At 38.0% G+C, this 15,030-nt stretch overlaps 1 protein-coding gene and 3 non-coding genes across 8 annotated transcripts in view; all 4 read left to right on the top strand.

Moving 5' to 3' along the window:
* ZFR (zinc finger RNA binding protein) overlaps positions 1-15,030 on the top strand; it is a 37,035-nt gene that overhangs the window by 3,722 nt on the left and 18,283 nt on the right. For 3 of the 5 annotated variants that reach the window (XR_011921504.1, XM_072416562.1, XM_072416560.1), the window contains exons 2-8: positions 4,131-4,258; positions 7,071-7,152; positions 9,122-9,404; positions 10,113-10,257; positions 11,401-11,646; positions 12,987-13,234; positions 14,335-14,526. Coding sequence is in view for 4 of the 5 variants with exons in the window: in XM_072416562.1 (XP_072272663.1) it covers positions 4,222-4,258; positions 7,071-7,152; positions 9,122-9,404; positions 10,113-10,257; positions 11,401-11,646; positions 12,987-13,234; positions 14,335-14,526 (1,233 nt within the window). In the remaining variant the exon portion in view is untranslated. The remainder of the gene's footprint in view (positions 1-4,130; positions 4,259-7,070; positions 7,153-9,121; positions 9,405-10,112; positions 10,258-11,400; positions 11,647-12,986; positions 13,235-14,334; positions 14,527-15,030) is intronic. The other 2 variants (XM_072416563.1, XM_072416561.1) reach the window with 1 other exon arrangement.
* LOC140334385 (small nucleolar RNA SNORA66) lies at positions 7,219-7,352 on the top strand. The gene has a single exon (XR_011921513.1). It is a non-coding gene; the product is annotated as a small nucleolar RNA SNORA66 (small nucleolar RNA).
* Positions 12,183-12,315, top strand: LOC140334440 (small nucleolar RNA SNORA66). The gene has a single exon (XR_011921558.1). It is a non-coding gene; the product is annotated as a small nucleolar RNA SNORA66 (small nucleolar RNA).
* On the top strand, positions 14,891-15,025 carry LOC140334386 (small nucleolar RNA SNORA66). Its single transcript, XR_011921514.1, has one exon. It is a non-coding gene; the product is annotated as a small nucleolar RNA SNORA66 (small nucleolar RNA).

The raw sequence follows: 15,030 nt of genomic DNA, 5'->3' as shown, positions 1-15,030 counted from the left end.
CAGAATGGTGTTGTGTGTACAGCACCTTCTCATTTATCTGTCACTAGTAACAATTATGAAAGATTAACAAGCAGCAGAAATCTGATGTATGAATGAGAATCTTCAGTCTAGTTGTGAGTTTAAGGTGCAGGTATTGCTTCCTCACATTTGTGACCCATGCAGCTTCTCACCAGCAATCACCTAAAGGGAAATACGGTGGGGGTCAGTGGTTAGGTGCCACCCATTGCCAAATGCTGGTTCATCAAGAACATGCACAGTGGTTGTGGCTGTTCCCACCATCCCTCTAAATTGAAGTGGTCTTAGCCCTGGGTTCTACCTAAACATAATTGGCGCTATCCTTCTGGAAGAAAGGAAAGTAGCAGTGCCAGATAAAGTGCGGGGATCCCTGAGAATGAAAACCTGCATATTATTAGTTTTAGCAGAAACTAGAGCAGGGTCATTATACAGCTGTAGTCTGGAAGTATACAAACCCAGCACAACGCAACTTCTGTTAGTTATGTGTTGGTGGATCTAAAATATCACCTAGCTAAGATTTTGCTGTCAAGGCAGTTTATGTTCCTTCATAAAGATTATTCCTACAGCCCCATCAGGTTTTGTAAATGATAAAGCAGAACGTAACCCTCTAATTCTCGTGATGCAAAATAAGTGAGCTCTCACCAATGCCGACATCTCTCTCCAGCTTCTTCTGGGTTTCATGTCGTTCCCCATCTTTTAGGGCCAGGATGCTAACTCTCATTTATGGGTACAGGTGTTCATCCTGAGTAAGTCATGGGTAGAATGTACACGAGCAGCTCCTCCACAATATGGAGTACATTACAAATCCATCTTAAAGCAGACCTTTCAGATTTTGGAAACTGCCATATCTGACCTATCTTGCCTGGTCGGTGTTCTGATCCTGTAGACTCAGATTCAGAGCTTTTTCGTGATTGAGAGATCCCATGTGGCTCCTTGCTGGAGCACCTTGCCAACGGCTCACTTCCAACCCCGTTCATTCCCTATGAAACTGTCGCTAAGAGATGCTACCTGTAGGGTCTCCCGAGAGGTAATAGAATAACTGATCATGACTTAGCAGCTAATTGCTGTTCAACTTTTCACACAGCAGAATCATTTTCAGGTGTCTGACATTACACAAAAGATCAGCATTACATTACATTTGGCATTCTTTGGAATGAGTTCAGCAGTGACATTTTACGTTATCTCTCAGTGGTGTGTCCGCTTTAGCAAAATAGGTAAGAGGTCTTTATTCCTGAACATAGCTCGTAGAATCATGTCTTCTGTACAATACAAATCCTTCCTGCTCACAAGAGCTGCTGGAGTTCTGCTCTTATTAGGGACAGGCAGTGCATATTACTGTATTATGTGACATGGAACAAGCTGCTTTGTGTTTTACTTCTTACAAAGCTGGAAAGTAGGGACAGTTTGCATTCACACAATGAGACAATTGAGAAACTGCCTGTGGTTCCAAAACAAAGTGGACTAAAGAATGGAATGCAACACACACAAAGAACAGTGCGGTTATTGTGAAGTCGGTGTTGGAAAACTTTGCATGTAAAAAAAAAAAAACAAAAAAAAACGTTTTACTGTCCTGTAGAATAAAAACTGTTTATTATGTAAGTTAAAACCAAATTAGCATTTTAATGATCAGTGTACAAGGATTTTGTGTGATAACTAAAAGGTGGATTTCATTTATTTTGGAAAGGCTTTTCGCAGGATAAAATGTGGTGGGCAATGTATGTAATGTAAAGTAAGAAAAGTTTTAGTTAAAGGCAAGTCAAGAAAGAGGCTTTTTGGCAATTTTAAGATTACTGATAAAACATTAGGTTTATTATTACACAAGAAAAAAAAATATAAAAAGTATTTAGGAACACATACAAATATAACGTTTTTGTTTCTAAAGAGAGTCAAGTTGCATAGAAACATGAACATTTAGAAAGTCTTCCTAAATACTGTTTATATGTTTTTTCTTGTGTATTAACCCCCTAGCATTCTAATTCCGTCTAAATTTCCATGCAAAAAGCGTTACAGTTTTTTGCATGGAAATGTATATGAAAATTATAATTATATGAAAATTTCTTTGTATTGGACTCAGAACAGTTATTTTGTATGGAATCCAATACAAAATTATTTGAATTTCCCCCTGATCCGCCTGCCCACACCAATGCATGCACCTGGAAACCCCGGAGAACATCTTTGCATTGTGCGGCTGAAGATCGAAGAAGACTAACGTGTCCCCAGGACCTGCAGGGACCAGCAGGATGCCTGGGGACAGCGACATAACAAGGTAAGTGGGTTTTTTTTAGGTTAAAGCGACCCAAAGTGTGTCTCGGGATTACCACTTTTAACTATTTTGTAATAGAACGACCTACAATTTTGATCAGTCTTTCCTTATTACAACTACTAAAAATATGTAAATTGTGTTATAATGTTACATCTGGCATGATTTTTTGTCAGCTACAGATGGTGTATACCTTTTGACTAAATATAATTTTTCACCTGAAGTAATAACATTTCTGAAGTTAATTTAATTTTCTATTCGCTTGGGATAAGCTGGGTCACCTCACTGCATGTTTTATGTGTACGTCTCCACTCTTCATTATTCATGTCATGGTAACTCTTGCTACCTAAATCTTATGCCATCCAAAACCATCTGTGACACTCGCCAAGGAGTTCCTCTTGTATACGGTCTCCTTTCTCCTGGCAGGTATCACTAGTAAATAAGTCATGATGGTCTACTGCTAATGTTACCTATATTGGGCTACATGGATGGTCTTTTATTTTCTGCATTGTCTAGTGATGCGTGGCCACAAAATTTGTAGTCACCAATGAGTTTGAGTCTGGTTCTCATTTATATATTTTTTTTCCCCAGATGAATGTATGACCTTGTAAATGCACCTTGCTTTTCTGCTTTATGATCCAGATATTTTAGCTTCCATTCTAAGAAAATGAATATAAAGAATAACTTTAACTCCTTCCACCCTGCCTGCATAGACAAAAATTAGGCATCTTATTAAGTCTAAGATTACTCTTCAGGCTTATTCACACTTTTTGCATTTGTACATTTAGTTCTGCTTGAGTGATTCATGCAGTAGTAGAAAACATAAATAGACATTAACCTCCCTAGCGGTTCATTTCTTTCCGGTTTTATATGTTTAAAAGCGGTACATTGTTTTTCATGAAAATTTATTTTACAGTGTAATATAATAGTAGGAGTATAATAAAGTTTGAAACACAAAATCATATAAAAATAATAAAATAAAGTAAAAAAAAATATATATATATATATATTCATTCTTAGCTTGATTTCTCTTTTGTGTTCAAAGTAGCACAGTAAGCCTTCTTGAAATAGAAGACACGCACGTCTTGTTCCATATTTTACTCCATATTCCATGTTTTCGTTCCATATCAAAAAAAGATTTTCTTCAACTCAGGGTAGCAGGGGGAGGAGCCATGGACATTATTCCTTTATGCCATATCAGCCAGATGCATAACCAGAATTACTGGTTTATAGTAGTAATATCTAATACTATAGCGCCATTTATTCCACACCTCATACATCTTTTTCGGGCAGTCTCGCCATCATCAGTGCAGAGTAAGCATTGTATCATAAATACATGTCTCTGTAATATCTTTCTATATTTGCATTAAACCCCAGTGGTCCTGAATGTGCATTTGACAGTGGGGATATAAACAAGTTATATGCGCTGCTATGCCATAAAAAAAGAATGATCCTAAATTTGGGATTTGTGATGGAATGAGACATGTGAATACCTTTTTGTTTTAGGATGGCTTTAATGTGCTACATTTATAGTTTGTTAGCTCTACATTTTAGTTTAACTCTTTCTGTACAAGTTGCTTGGTTATATTGTCTTAGTTGAAGTAATACACAGAGAGGGTAGCATTCATTTTATGTTCTTAGGTTGTTTGCTTTCACATTGAGCATTTGGTTTCATGATTGAAACGGAGCTATGTGACCTTTTTCCTGTGTGTACTCTGATAAGCTGCATCTACAGATTTCTCCAACTCCTCATCAGCCTGTGCAGACAGTAATAAGACAGCAGATTAAAGTAAGCAGCTTGTAGCCCACAGCATCACGTTTCTCTTCAGTAAAAAGTCTCTGCCTTTCTTTACAGTTTTTACAAGACAACGGAAACTACTTGCAACTCTCTGTGAGTTATGACCAGGAACTAAAGTTGTTGGATTTGCCAGCCAAGAAAAGAACCCATGATTCCTATATGCCCTGTAGTTTCATTCACCTATGGTATGTATTACTCAGTATGTTATAATCTGTTTGTGTTCTGAGAAAGCCTGGATCCTCTTTCTCTGCTCTTCCTGGAATGCTGATCAACACTGCATTGCATAATCTGTTAATACCTTCCCTGATCCATATATATATTAAAAACAAATGATAGGTTTGAGCCATTGGAACTGAAATACTTTGATTAGTAGAAAGGAGTTTTTATTTGTTTTGTTTGTGGTGTCATTGATTCAACTTTTTATTTTTTGGGGAATTTAAAGGGCAGCTACAGTTGTAAGTAAAAGAAAACCCATTACAAAACAAGTTAAAGACCTTTGTTTTCAAGTGACCCTAATAAAAAAAAAAAAAAAAAAAAAAAAAAATCAGAAAGCACCTTCACAAAATAAAGTTTATACTTTTCTGTTCATGCATCCTTTTTGTGAAATTGTAACTCTGCTGCATAGCAAAATCATCCAAAGATATTTTCACACCTTTCTGCTTCCATATTTGATGAATGCCCGTGTCTTTCCATGCTTTGTGGTTCATTTTTCTGACCCCAATGGCACTACTTTGTGGTGATCAAAGAGCGTAGAGGGGGCACAGACGTCTGACACTGACCTAACCTTTCTAATGTTATTACTTTGCAGTACAGGAAAGAAAAGCACCATAAACCTAAATAATACTTAACTAGCTATAGAAGAGGTTATATTTCTTCACTTTTGAATCTTATCTTGTTTAACTCCACTTTTGCATTTCAAATAGAAATCTCTCTGCCTAGATCAACATGTTGTATGGTTCTTTATAAATTGCATTTCAGTTGTCAGAACTCCTTTAGATAAAAATACCTTTTCTTACAAAATCTTAAATTCCAGCATGTCAGAATATGGGTATAATGGATATAGGAATTCTGTTTAGGAAAATTGTATGTAGTTGTGAACTGCCTAATATTTAACTTCAAAAGAAACTGATTTCTATACCTGGTTGTGAACTGTTTCATGTTCTAAGTCAAGTCACTTGTGACAGATTTATTGTGATGATGAGGCTCAGCCCCACTTGACTTGAGTTGCCTTGTTTTTTTTCTTCTGATAATGTAAGATCAGCAATGTAAGAGGAATTCTTCTCACTGACCACCACACTCCTGTGAGCTGTGGATATATAAAAGTGGGTTCCCTAAGACCTGTAAGGTATTTTAAGTGTTTTCACGTGTTTAAAGGGTTGTGGCTGCTTTATAGCTTAGGACAGCACCTTTTTAGTCTCTGTTTAGAGAACCCAGAATCCAGAACCTATTGCATAAAATGATGTTAAAGTTTGACAACCAAGAAGGAATTGAATTATCTCCAGACAAATATTATTTTAATTTTCAGTATTGCCTTAGGTTATCCCCATGCTAATTTTATTTTGGTTCATTCAATTAAGTTGTACTCACACACGCCCCTAAAGCCCTCAAGTTCTTTTGATGTATGAGCGTTGCTTAGCATGTGCAACAATTGCCATTGGAAAGGATCTTTCACAAGTGAGTGCTGCACATACAGTGCTATTCTGCTCTATGTAGAGGGGAGGGAGAGGAAGACGAAACGGCACCCCGCTGCGCTCACTCCCCTTTACTTGTATTACGAACATTTGTGGATGGGCCAGGATGGATCCATGAATGACAAGCAATGTACACATGCCAGATTCTCATCCGATATCAGCTCTGAGGCAATTATAGGGCGAGAATCATCTGATGTGTGTACGTAGCCATAGTCCTAGAGTATTGTGAACCCAAACTAGGTAATGACTGGATGTCAACACCAGGCTGAGTTTGCAGGATAGTGGGGGACAATGCTGCATCATAGAGACCCCAATAGGGGCTCAATGGTGGCTCAGGGGTTAGCACTCTGGCCTTTGCAGCAATAGGTCCCAGGTTCTATTCCCAGCCAGGACATTATCTGCATGGAGATTGCAGGTTCTCCCCGTGTCTGCGTTGGGTTTCCTCAGGGTACTCCGGTTTCCTCCCACATCCTAAAGACATGCAGTGAGGTTAATTGGCTTGCCCCTAAAATTGACCTTAGACTACATTAATGACATATGACTATGGTAAGGACACTAGATTGTGAGCTCTTTTGAGGGACAGTTAGTGACACGACTATGGCCTTTGTACAGCGCTGCGTAATATGATGGCGCTAAATAAATTCTGTGTAATAATAATAGAGACAAGTCGAGCACAGTTTTTTTTTTACTATTTTGATAAAAGAAAGGGCAGAGATTAAAAAAAAAGGGGGGTGGTAGTCACCAAGTCAGACAAAGACAGCAAAGCAGAAGTTTACTCGCTATCCCACTGGACTAAATTGTTTTTGTTTCTCTGTCCCCATTAAAGATATAACAGGAAGTGAGGAATTCCCCTAAAAACCTTTAACCCCTCCCCACCTTATCCAAAACACATTTTACTGGTATTGGGCTTGCTAAAAATAAGTCTGGATTTACATTTATAATAGTCTGTCCTCCGAATGTGTGGTTAGGTTTTAAGTGTTTTTCTCTAAAGGTAGCTTGTGTTTTGCTTTGCACAGATTTATTTATGTGTGTACATGTTATTTCTTTCTATAATATATGCGTCTAATGTTAAATTGCTTACGCAAGGCATGAATTGGCTTTGAGAAGTTCAAAGTCATCTTTTTGATTTTAAATTTTAATCGGTGGTCTAACTCAGTTAAATCTTTTATTATAAATAATATCAATAATTTTCCTAAAGCATTGTGCAAGTTTAAGAAAGGGCCTCAAACAGTCTGGCATACAGAGTAGTTGTTTAATTAGGGAGATGCATGCTGTTAATTACCATTTTTCTTCCATTTTTCTTCAGTGCCCAGCCGGCTTGGTGAAGAAGCCAAAATGGCTACTGGCAACTACTTTGGCTTTACTCATGGTGGTGCCGCTCAGTACAGGTAAGTGTATGCGTGATAATATTTAGTAACATCCGTTTGTGTCTACCAATGTAGAAATCATACTGTTTGCAAACAAGATCACTAGCCCAGCATGTTGTTGCTGAAGCAAGGGGAACATGTTTGCTAAAATAAGCATGGTCCTAGAAGAGTCTGGTCCTTAGCAGTGTGCCTGTGACCTTAGCTTTTATGCCAGAACATTACATGACCAAATATGACCAGGCTGTGGTTTGGTGCAGACACTTTGTCCTTTAGCTTAGTCTGAAATGTTTACCATGAGGCAAAACATTACAGAATATCATATCCTTTCCAGGTCCATTTTACAGTCCTTACTCCTGTGTAGCATAGAGACAGATGAATTAAGGCAGGTAGGGCTTGGTGCCAGCAATTGATGAGGCTTTAGCTTTGAAGAAACAAAATTTTGCACGGCTTGGCTCTAGAATTAAACATATTAGAAGGATTAGTGTGAAGACTAACAAGTATTTCAGCCACCCCCATGTGGTGCATTATAGCATTATTAGGAACATTTTAGCCTGGGTAATATTGATAGATTACAATACTTTGTATGGTCATCCTATTTTCCCTGTAATCTTATAATGACTTGTCCATGCTCCTCATACATCTTCACCTCAGACTGATCTGGGTGGTACACAGCTTGTTTTTGAAAAAGTTGATGAGCCATGTATGCATCATAGAATCCCCATGACTTTATTTAGAAATTATTGGGCTTTTAGCCATGCAGTTATGATTTACTAGGAGTGTTGACAGGTAAGTGTTTGATTTGAGGAGAGTTGCTGGGGATTAAGGTACACTTTTCCTTCCTGGTTAGTCCATCCCTCATGAGCCTTTAGATGTAGTTTTTTTTCCCCCAGTGTTCTTTCCCACTTATCAGTGTACTGTGTACATAGGTAAACTGACTTGAGTATGGAGCAGGATATTAGATTCAACATAGAGACAACCAGGTTCACCATGTAATTGGTGGTTGTTACCCTTAAGGTAAAAAGTGAACAGCGTTCCTATTGGCTGGAGGTTGTCAAAAAGGAGGATAAAGTCAGCTAAATTTACATGCTTTCAAGATAGAAGCATTATATTTAGAACATATCTGCTATGGAAGGGTAATGTACATATGCATCATAAACCTCTAAAAGTAATTTAGCAGCTGCCATTGTTTTACAGGCTGATTTATGCAGATCACTTGTCTATAGTAATTTTGAGTTGTTGACGAATGTACAGATTAGGAGTCAAGATGCTCTTATGTACATATTTGAAATAGGTCGGAGACTCTAAGACAAAAATAGCAAAGCAAAAGTCAGCCTGACCATCATACAGCTTGAAGGTATTGAAGGAGAGGTCAACAGTCAAAGCCTCCATGTTTCTTTCTTTTACATATTCCTAATGTCCTACTAAAAATAGATGGCATTGAGATGTCGTCCTTCTATAATTGTCCTTTAAAAAGACCATTACAAACCCCTCCCTGACCTGGCCAATGAGTGGTTGCAGAACGTGCATGCTAATAGTCATAATTATAATGAAAGCTTATGTATAAGATTTGGTAACCCTTTTGCATGGTCTGACCCACAACCATTCCATCTCGGTGAACATCCCATTTCGGTGAATGTTTAGAAAATTCATTGAAATACGTTTCTAAGCACATGGGAATGTTTGGGTAACACTGGCCAAATGGGGTTTGATGACTTTTATCAGAAGAAAATAGGTAAACATAATGTCTGCCAAAAACTTGCTATTACATATTTCAACAACTTCATAACTGGTTTCTGAACTTTAGAATGGGTCAAAAGTTTTGTAATCAGTAATGTGCCTTTGACAGAATTTGGGTGTCCAAATGTTTCCTTTAGCTTGCTAGTCCTCTTTTTTTTTTTCTTTTTTCTTTACAATAAATTGATCTGCAAAATTAACTCGGTCCATATAAATTTAGTGAATACCTAACTTGTTTTTTCCTATTTATTCTCAGCCAACAACCTGCATCAGGAGTAGCCTATTCCCATCCAACCACTGTGGGTAGCTATACTGTTCACCAGGCTCCAGTAGCAGCTCACACTGTGACAGCAGCCTACGCTCCAGCAGTAGCCACAGTTGCCGTAGCACGTCCTGCTCCTGTCGCTGTCGCAGCTGCTGCAACTGCAGCAGCTTATGGTGGCTACCCTGCAGCACACACAGCGACAGATTACGGCTACACTCAACGTCAGCAGGAGGCTCCCCCGCCACCTCCTCCAGTCACAACACAGAATTACCAGGTAACTCTAAGGTTGCATTGATCTTCCTTGTAAACAAAAATATATATTGCTATCAATTTTGTAGGCTGGATTTAAAATGTCTTATGGGAAGTCTGTGAAGCCCAGAAAACTCCAGTTCTCATAAGTGATTTTGATATGAATAATAACAGAAGGTCCAAGTAACCCCTAATAACTTTAGAATGAACCTTAGTTCAAGTAAAAGTCTTATGTGATCTCTTTATATGAGGTTGTTACAAGTCTTCAATTGTATGTTATTCCCCATTATGTTATAATGTAATGTAATAGTGTTTTTGGACCACATGTAAATATTTTGAATAGGGTTGGTTCTTTTCTATTCACACTGTAGCTCTTGCTGATGACTGCTTTTAAGGCCAGATAAAGCAGAATCACCAACATAAAAGCTTTGTGGTCCTCATTTGCATGGCTTGTTTGGACATAGAAAATCTACATTGTTAAGCAGTTCTTCTTTCTGTGTACACGCACAAAAAAAGTGTTAAACAGTAGGAAACATCTTACAATCTTTTCTGTCATAGACAAACCTGCCTGTCGGCACCAACAAACATTTTATTATTTAGACTTCAAAGATGGCAAATCTGAAATGTGACTAACAAAATACCCAACAAGAAATGTTTGCATAGTGTTGTATTTTATACCATTCCAGCAGTTTTGTGGCTCTGAGATACTAATATTTTCTAATGCTTTCACCAGGACTCGTACTCGTACGTCAGATCCACAGCTCCAGCGGTAGCGTACGACAACAAGACCTATTACCAGCAACCAACGGCAACTGCAGCTGCTGTAGCTGCAGCTGCCCAGCCTCAACCATCTGTGGCTGAATCCTACTATCAGACAAGTAGGTGGTTTATCATTTTTTAGAATTTTATTCCTGTCAATGCAAAAGTTTATTTTAATTTTTTTTTTTTAGCTACTGCTAATAGTTTAGAGTAAATTTATTATATCCAATCTTGTAATTTTTTTTTGCTGTCAAAGCAGTACATTTAGTACCTTATTTTATTAAAAGATGGTAGTAGGTGAAGGATCAAATAGTCTATTACCTATTTGGAGTGACCAACTGTACTTACCGGTTTTCGATAAAAAAAATACCGGTTTGGCCACGTTAATATTCATTGGCATCGAGTCTGCACATTCCATGCTCGGTCACCATTGTACAATTTAGTGTAGATATAAAATTTGAAAATCTTCTTTCATTAACAATGTCCCACAGCCCAATGTATAGTTATTGACCGCCAGACTGTCGCTTTAGTCCTTCAGTCTAAAATGTTTCTCTTTCACAATAAAGTGTAACTAATGTAAAAAAAAAAAAAAAAAACACACACCTTTAATCCCCCAGATCCGTCCATCGGGGGTTTCATTATTTGGTCCAGCATCAACCCGGTATCCTTTCAGGCCACCATTTTCTTCTCTCTTCCGGGTATTTCTTCGTATGTCATCCAATCTCGCACTGCTCTGTTGCGAGATCGGGTGACATAGATGGGGGAAAAAGAGTGCCGATCTCACTGCACATGCCTAATAATCAGCCAAGACGTGGGTATGCCAGGAGGCTCTTATAAAGTCAAAAACTGTATTTTTTTTAATGAAAGGATTGTCTACCCTTTCATGTAATGTAAACATTTTGAGTTTAGGTCCTCTTTAAGCAGTGAGAATTTATTGGGATACCAGTGTCTAAATTTCTATTTATTTATTTTTCAATAATGTACTACATGTTATCAGCTTAGTGCCTAATACTTTGGAATTGAGTGGAGATCCATTATCAGTATCCACTTTGTGCTTTAAATATTTCTGTTTATATACAATCTATCTTAACCGTGCTTTACCAGGCTTATTTTTTAGGCTTTGCTGAACATACAAGGGTGGTGGGGCTGCCTATATACTAAGTATTTTCTTTTAGCTTTAGAGTTATAAAACATTACCCAAAACTGTGCAACTAAATCACATTGTTTTCTGCAATACATCTTTTCTTCCTCCTATGTACCAGCTCCTTTCGCCTTGTCTCTTCCAGTTGCCCCCAAGGCTGGCTACAGCCAGGGTGCTGCTCAGTACACTCAAGCGCAACAAACTCGGCAAGTGACGGCCATCAAGCCTGCAAATCCCAGTCCAGCAACAACTACCTTCTCTATATACCCTGTGTCCTCCACTGTGCAACCTGTTGCTGCCGCTGCCACTGTGGTTCCTTCGTACACACAGGGCGCGACCTACAGCACAACTGCTGTGACTTACTCTGGTAATCTATTGTTATTTTTCTACTTTGTTTTAGAGGTAAATCTGAATGTTATGAAATGCAAGCATTGGGTCTTTTGTTAATTGAAAAATGATAACTTACTTTGATCAGGATTGGAAAATGTTATTGTGGTTTTTGTTTTTTTTTTGGTTTTTTTTTGGTTTTTTTTTTTGGTTTTTTTTTTGGAGCTTTGTGTTCTAGGACAATCTTTTTTTATAACTGTTTAACTAAACAAGTTTCTTGCTTGGAACATGAATCAATCACCACATAATGACACCAATGAAACATGCTTTTTAAACCAGCATTGACGTCTCCCATGGCTCTTAATAGTTTTTAATTCAACAGAGCAAAGGTTGATTTGATTGGAGTTTAAGTGCAACTTCAGTCAAACTTTTTAAAAAGTATGATTTGGAATCTCACATTTTTTTTTCTCTCCATTTTTATTCAAACATAATATAAACATACTTTTAGAGTATAGGGTGAATGATGGTGTTCTTTAAAGTCTGGGTTTTTATTTGTATTTTCATTTTGCCTTTTATTTGCAAACTAGATCACTAGCTCTGCATGCAGTTGCAGAAGCAAGGGGAACACGTTTGCTACATGAACTGATGTAGAAAAATTAGGTGCATTAGATTTTAATTCCTTTGCTTTTCATTTTTCTACACAACAACCTGTCATTGGTTTTCCCAAGTAGTCTGTACTTTCTTTCTCCCTTATTCCCAACTGTGTGCATTCACAGTCTGTTTGAAGTGCATGCTTCGTTTTCTTCAAGTGTGGATTTAATTGTAATTGAATTTGATTGTATCTTTTAAGTCAGACATCCTACAAGGAAACAGATTATCTGTTCTGTGCTTTGTTTCCCCTTTCTTTTTTTTTCTTTTCACAGACTGTAGTGTGTAGATTTGTGTGATGTCCCCCTGGAGTTCTGGAAATGCCAAATCACACCAATATAAAACTATGGGGGCAGTAATATTCAGTGAAGAATGATACTTAATAAGAGATGTGGCACAATTCTCATTTAAATTGGGGTGTGGGAACCCTTCGTATCCTCAGCTATGTTTCTAGTTACTCAAACAATGTATTGGTGCAGTGTTATTTCTAGTTATTCAGAAAAAATATAATTTATAAAATGTAGCAGTTCTACTTGGATGCCATTTGCAAGCCTATCTGCTTTTCAAGAGACACATTAAGTGGCCCTTAAGTTGGTTAAAAACATTTGCTGAATTGATTACAATGCTAAATACAGACATTTGTGTACGTACCTTTGTATTGGTTTTAAGATGGTGTAGTTTATTAATTTGTAGTATATTAAGTTGACTTTTATGTATTTTTTTTTCCATCAGGTGCAGCATACTCTGGTTATGAAGCAGCAGTGTACTCTGCTGCCTCTTCCTATTATCAACAACAACAGCAGCAACAGCAAAAGCAGGCAGCTGCTGCTGCAGCAGTGGCTGCTACTGCTGCCTGGACTGGCAGCAACTTTACTAAGAAAGCTGCTTTTCAGAATAAGCAATTGAAGCTTAAACAGCCTCCAAAACCACCTCAAATCCACTACTGTGATGTCTGCAAGATTAGCTGTGCTGGACCTCAGGTACGCTGATTCTCCCTGGCCGTTCATATATAGCATTAATAAGGGTTGTCTCTCGTTTAAGTTTTGCATCTTAGATCAGTGGCCTGAAGTTGCCGATATTTGTAACTCAAAACCAGAATTTTTTTAATGCCGGCCAGCCTGTGCAGAATATTTGTTACTTTTGAATGAGATTTCTTTGGTTAGATGTGTTATGTAGTGTCACCGATCCATGTTGACAATGTGGTATTCCCATGCCCTGCAATAAGTCCTGTTCTAAACAATGACACAATATATTCATTTACAGTGAAATTTCATTGATGTTTATCTAACACTGCATCTTTTTATCTTGCTGATATATTACCTGTCTGTCTTGGCCAAATGCACCTTTTGTGCTTTGAACAAAGGAAAAGGGAATACATTTGTGATATTAACGTGAATTATTGGTAACCAGTGGACAATACTCGGGGTTAGTGTGGGCGTGGTCTGTGCGGGTTCCGCACATCACACGCTCACCAGGGTGACGTGAGGGATTTCCTGTGCACGTCCAGTGTCAGTGCGGGCTCCGGGTAGAGCACGTTTTTGAAATCGGAGTGGGCATGTTCGGTGCGGGTCCCGCACAGCACACGCTCATTATAATGACACAGGGGATTCCCTGTACACACATGCACCGGTGGAAATGGCTGGAAATCTGAACACGGGCCACATTTGGCCCCCGGCCGGACTTTGGACATGCCTGACTTTACAATGCTGTCCATTACAGCGATAGTTTATTTCTACTCTTGCAATTTGATAGTAGCATTTATTGATGGTTATGAAGTGAATACAGAATGATACAAAGGCCCTGTCTGTATGTTTGTGAGTCAAAGTGAATACATGATCATGATCATGATTGTTGTAATGCCATTGAAAATAGTTTTCTAATGAACTGTACAGTGGCAAGCACAGTGCACAAAAACTTGTAAACCTCTGTGAACTTCAAATATTGAAAGGGGGTATAGATTTGTTAGGGATTGCTTTAAGCTAAATGTAGTATTTCTGCTCATCCTAAAGATGTTTTTCTCTTTTTTTCTTTTTTTTTTTTCTTTTTTTTTTTTTTTTTTTTTTTTTTTTAATCACAACAGACGTATAAGGAGCATTTAGAGGGCCAAAAGCACAAGAAAAAAGAAGCAGCCTTAAAAGCTTCCCAAAACACAACCAGCAGCAGCACAGCAGTCCGCGGGACCCAGAACCAGCTCCGATGTGAACTCTGTGATGTTTCTTGCACAGGGGCAGATGCTTATGCTGCTCACATCAGGGGTGCTAAACACCAAAAGGTATATTTACTTGTGATGGTTTGTGTGGACATCGATAACCATTTTGTGTACTTCAGAAGGGGGTCCTTGGGAAGATATGACCCCATTCTGCACCCTTTACCTTTTTGATAGTGGACATAATGAGAACAAAGGTTGATTTGATTGAAGTTTAAATGTCAAACATTTTGAAATTATTGGTTTGGAATCTAGGTCAAAATTTTATTTTGTGTTTTCATTTTTTGCAACATACTGCACATATAAACAGAGGGGGGGAAATTACTGCTTGGTCCTTTAGAGTATAGGATGAGTGATGGTGTTTTTTACAAGAAGGAAGGGCAAGTTCTGGATTTATTAAACTTTTATTTATTTGCACATTGCCTTTTATTTGCAAACTAGATCACTAGCTCTGCATGCAGTTGCAGAAGCAAGGGGAACACGTTTGCTACATGAACTGATGTTGGAAAATGAGTTGCACTATAGATTTCAATTATTTTGCCTTCCATTTTTCCACACAACAGCCATTCA

Source organism: Pyxicephalus adspersus, chromosome 6, assembly GCF_032062135.1.
Source record: "Pyxicephalus adspersus chromosome 6, UCB_Pads_2.0, whole genome shotgun sequence".
Lineage (NCBI taxonomy): Eukaryota > Metazoa > Chordata > Amphibia > Anura > Pyxicephalidae > Pyxicephalus > Pyxicephalus adspersus.
Note: the sequence above shows the minus strand (reverse complement) of the source record. Positions and strands in the feature narration are given on the sequence as shown.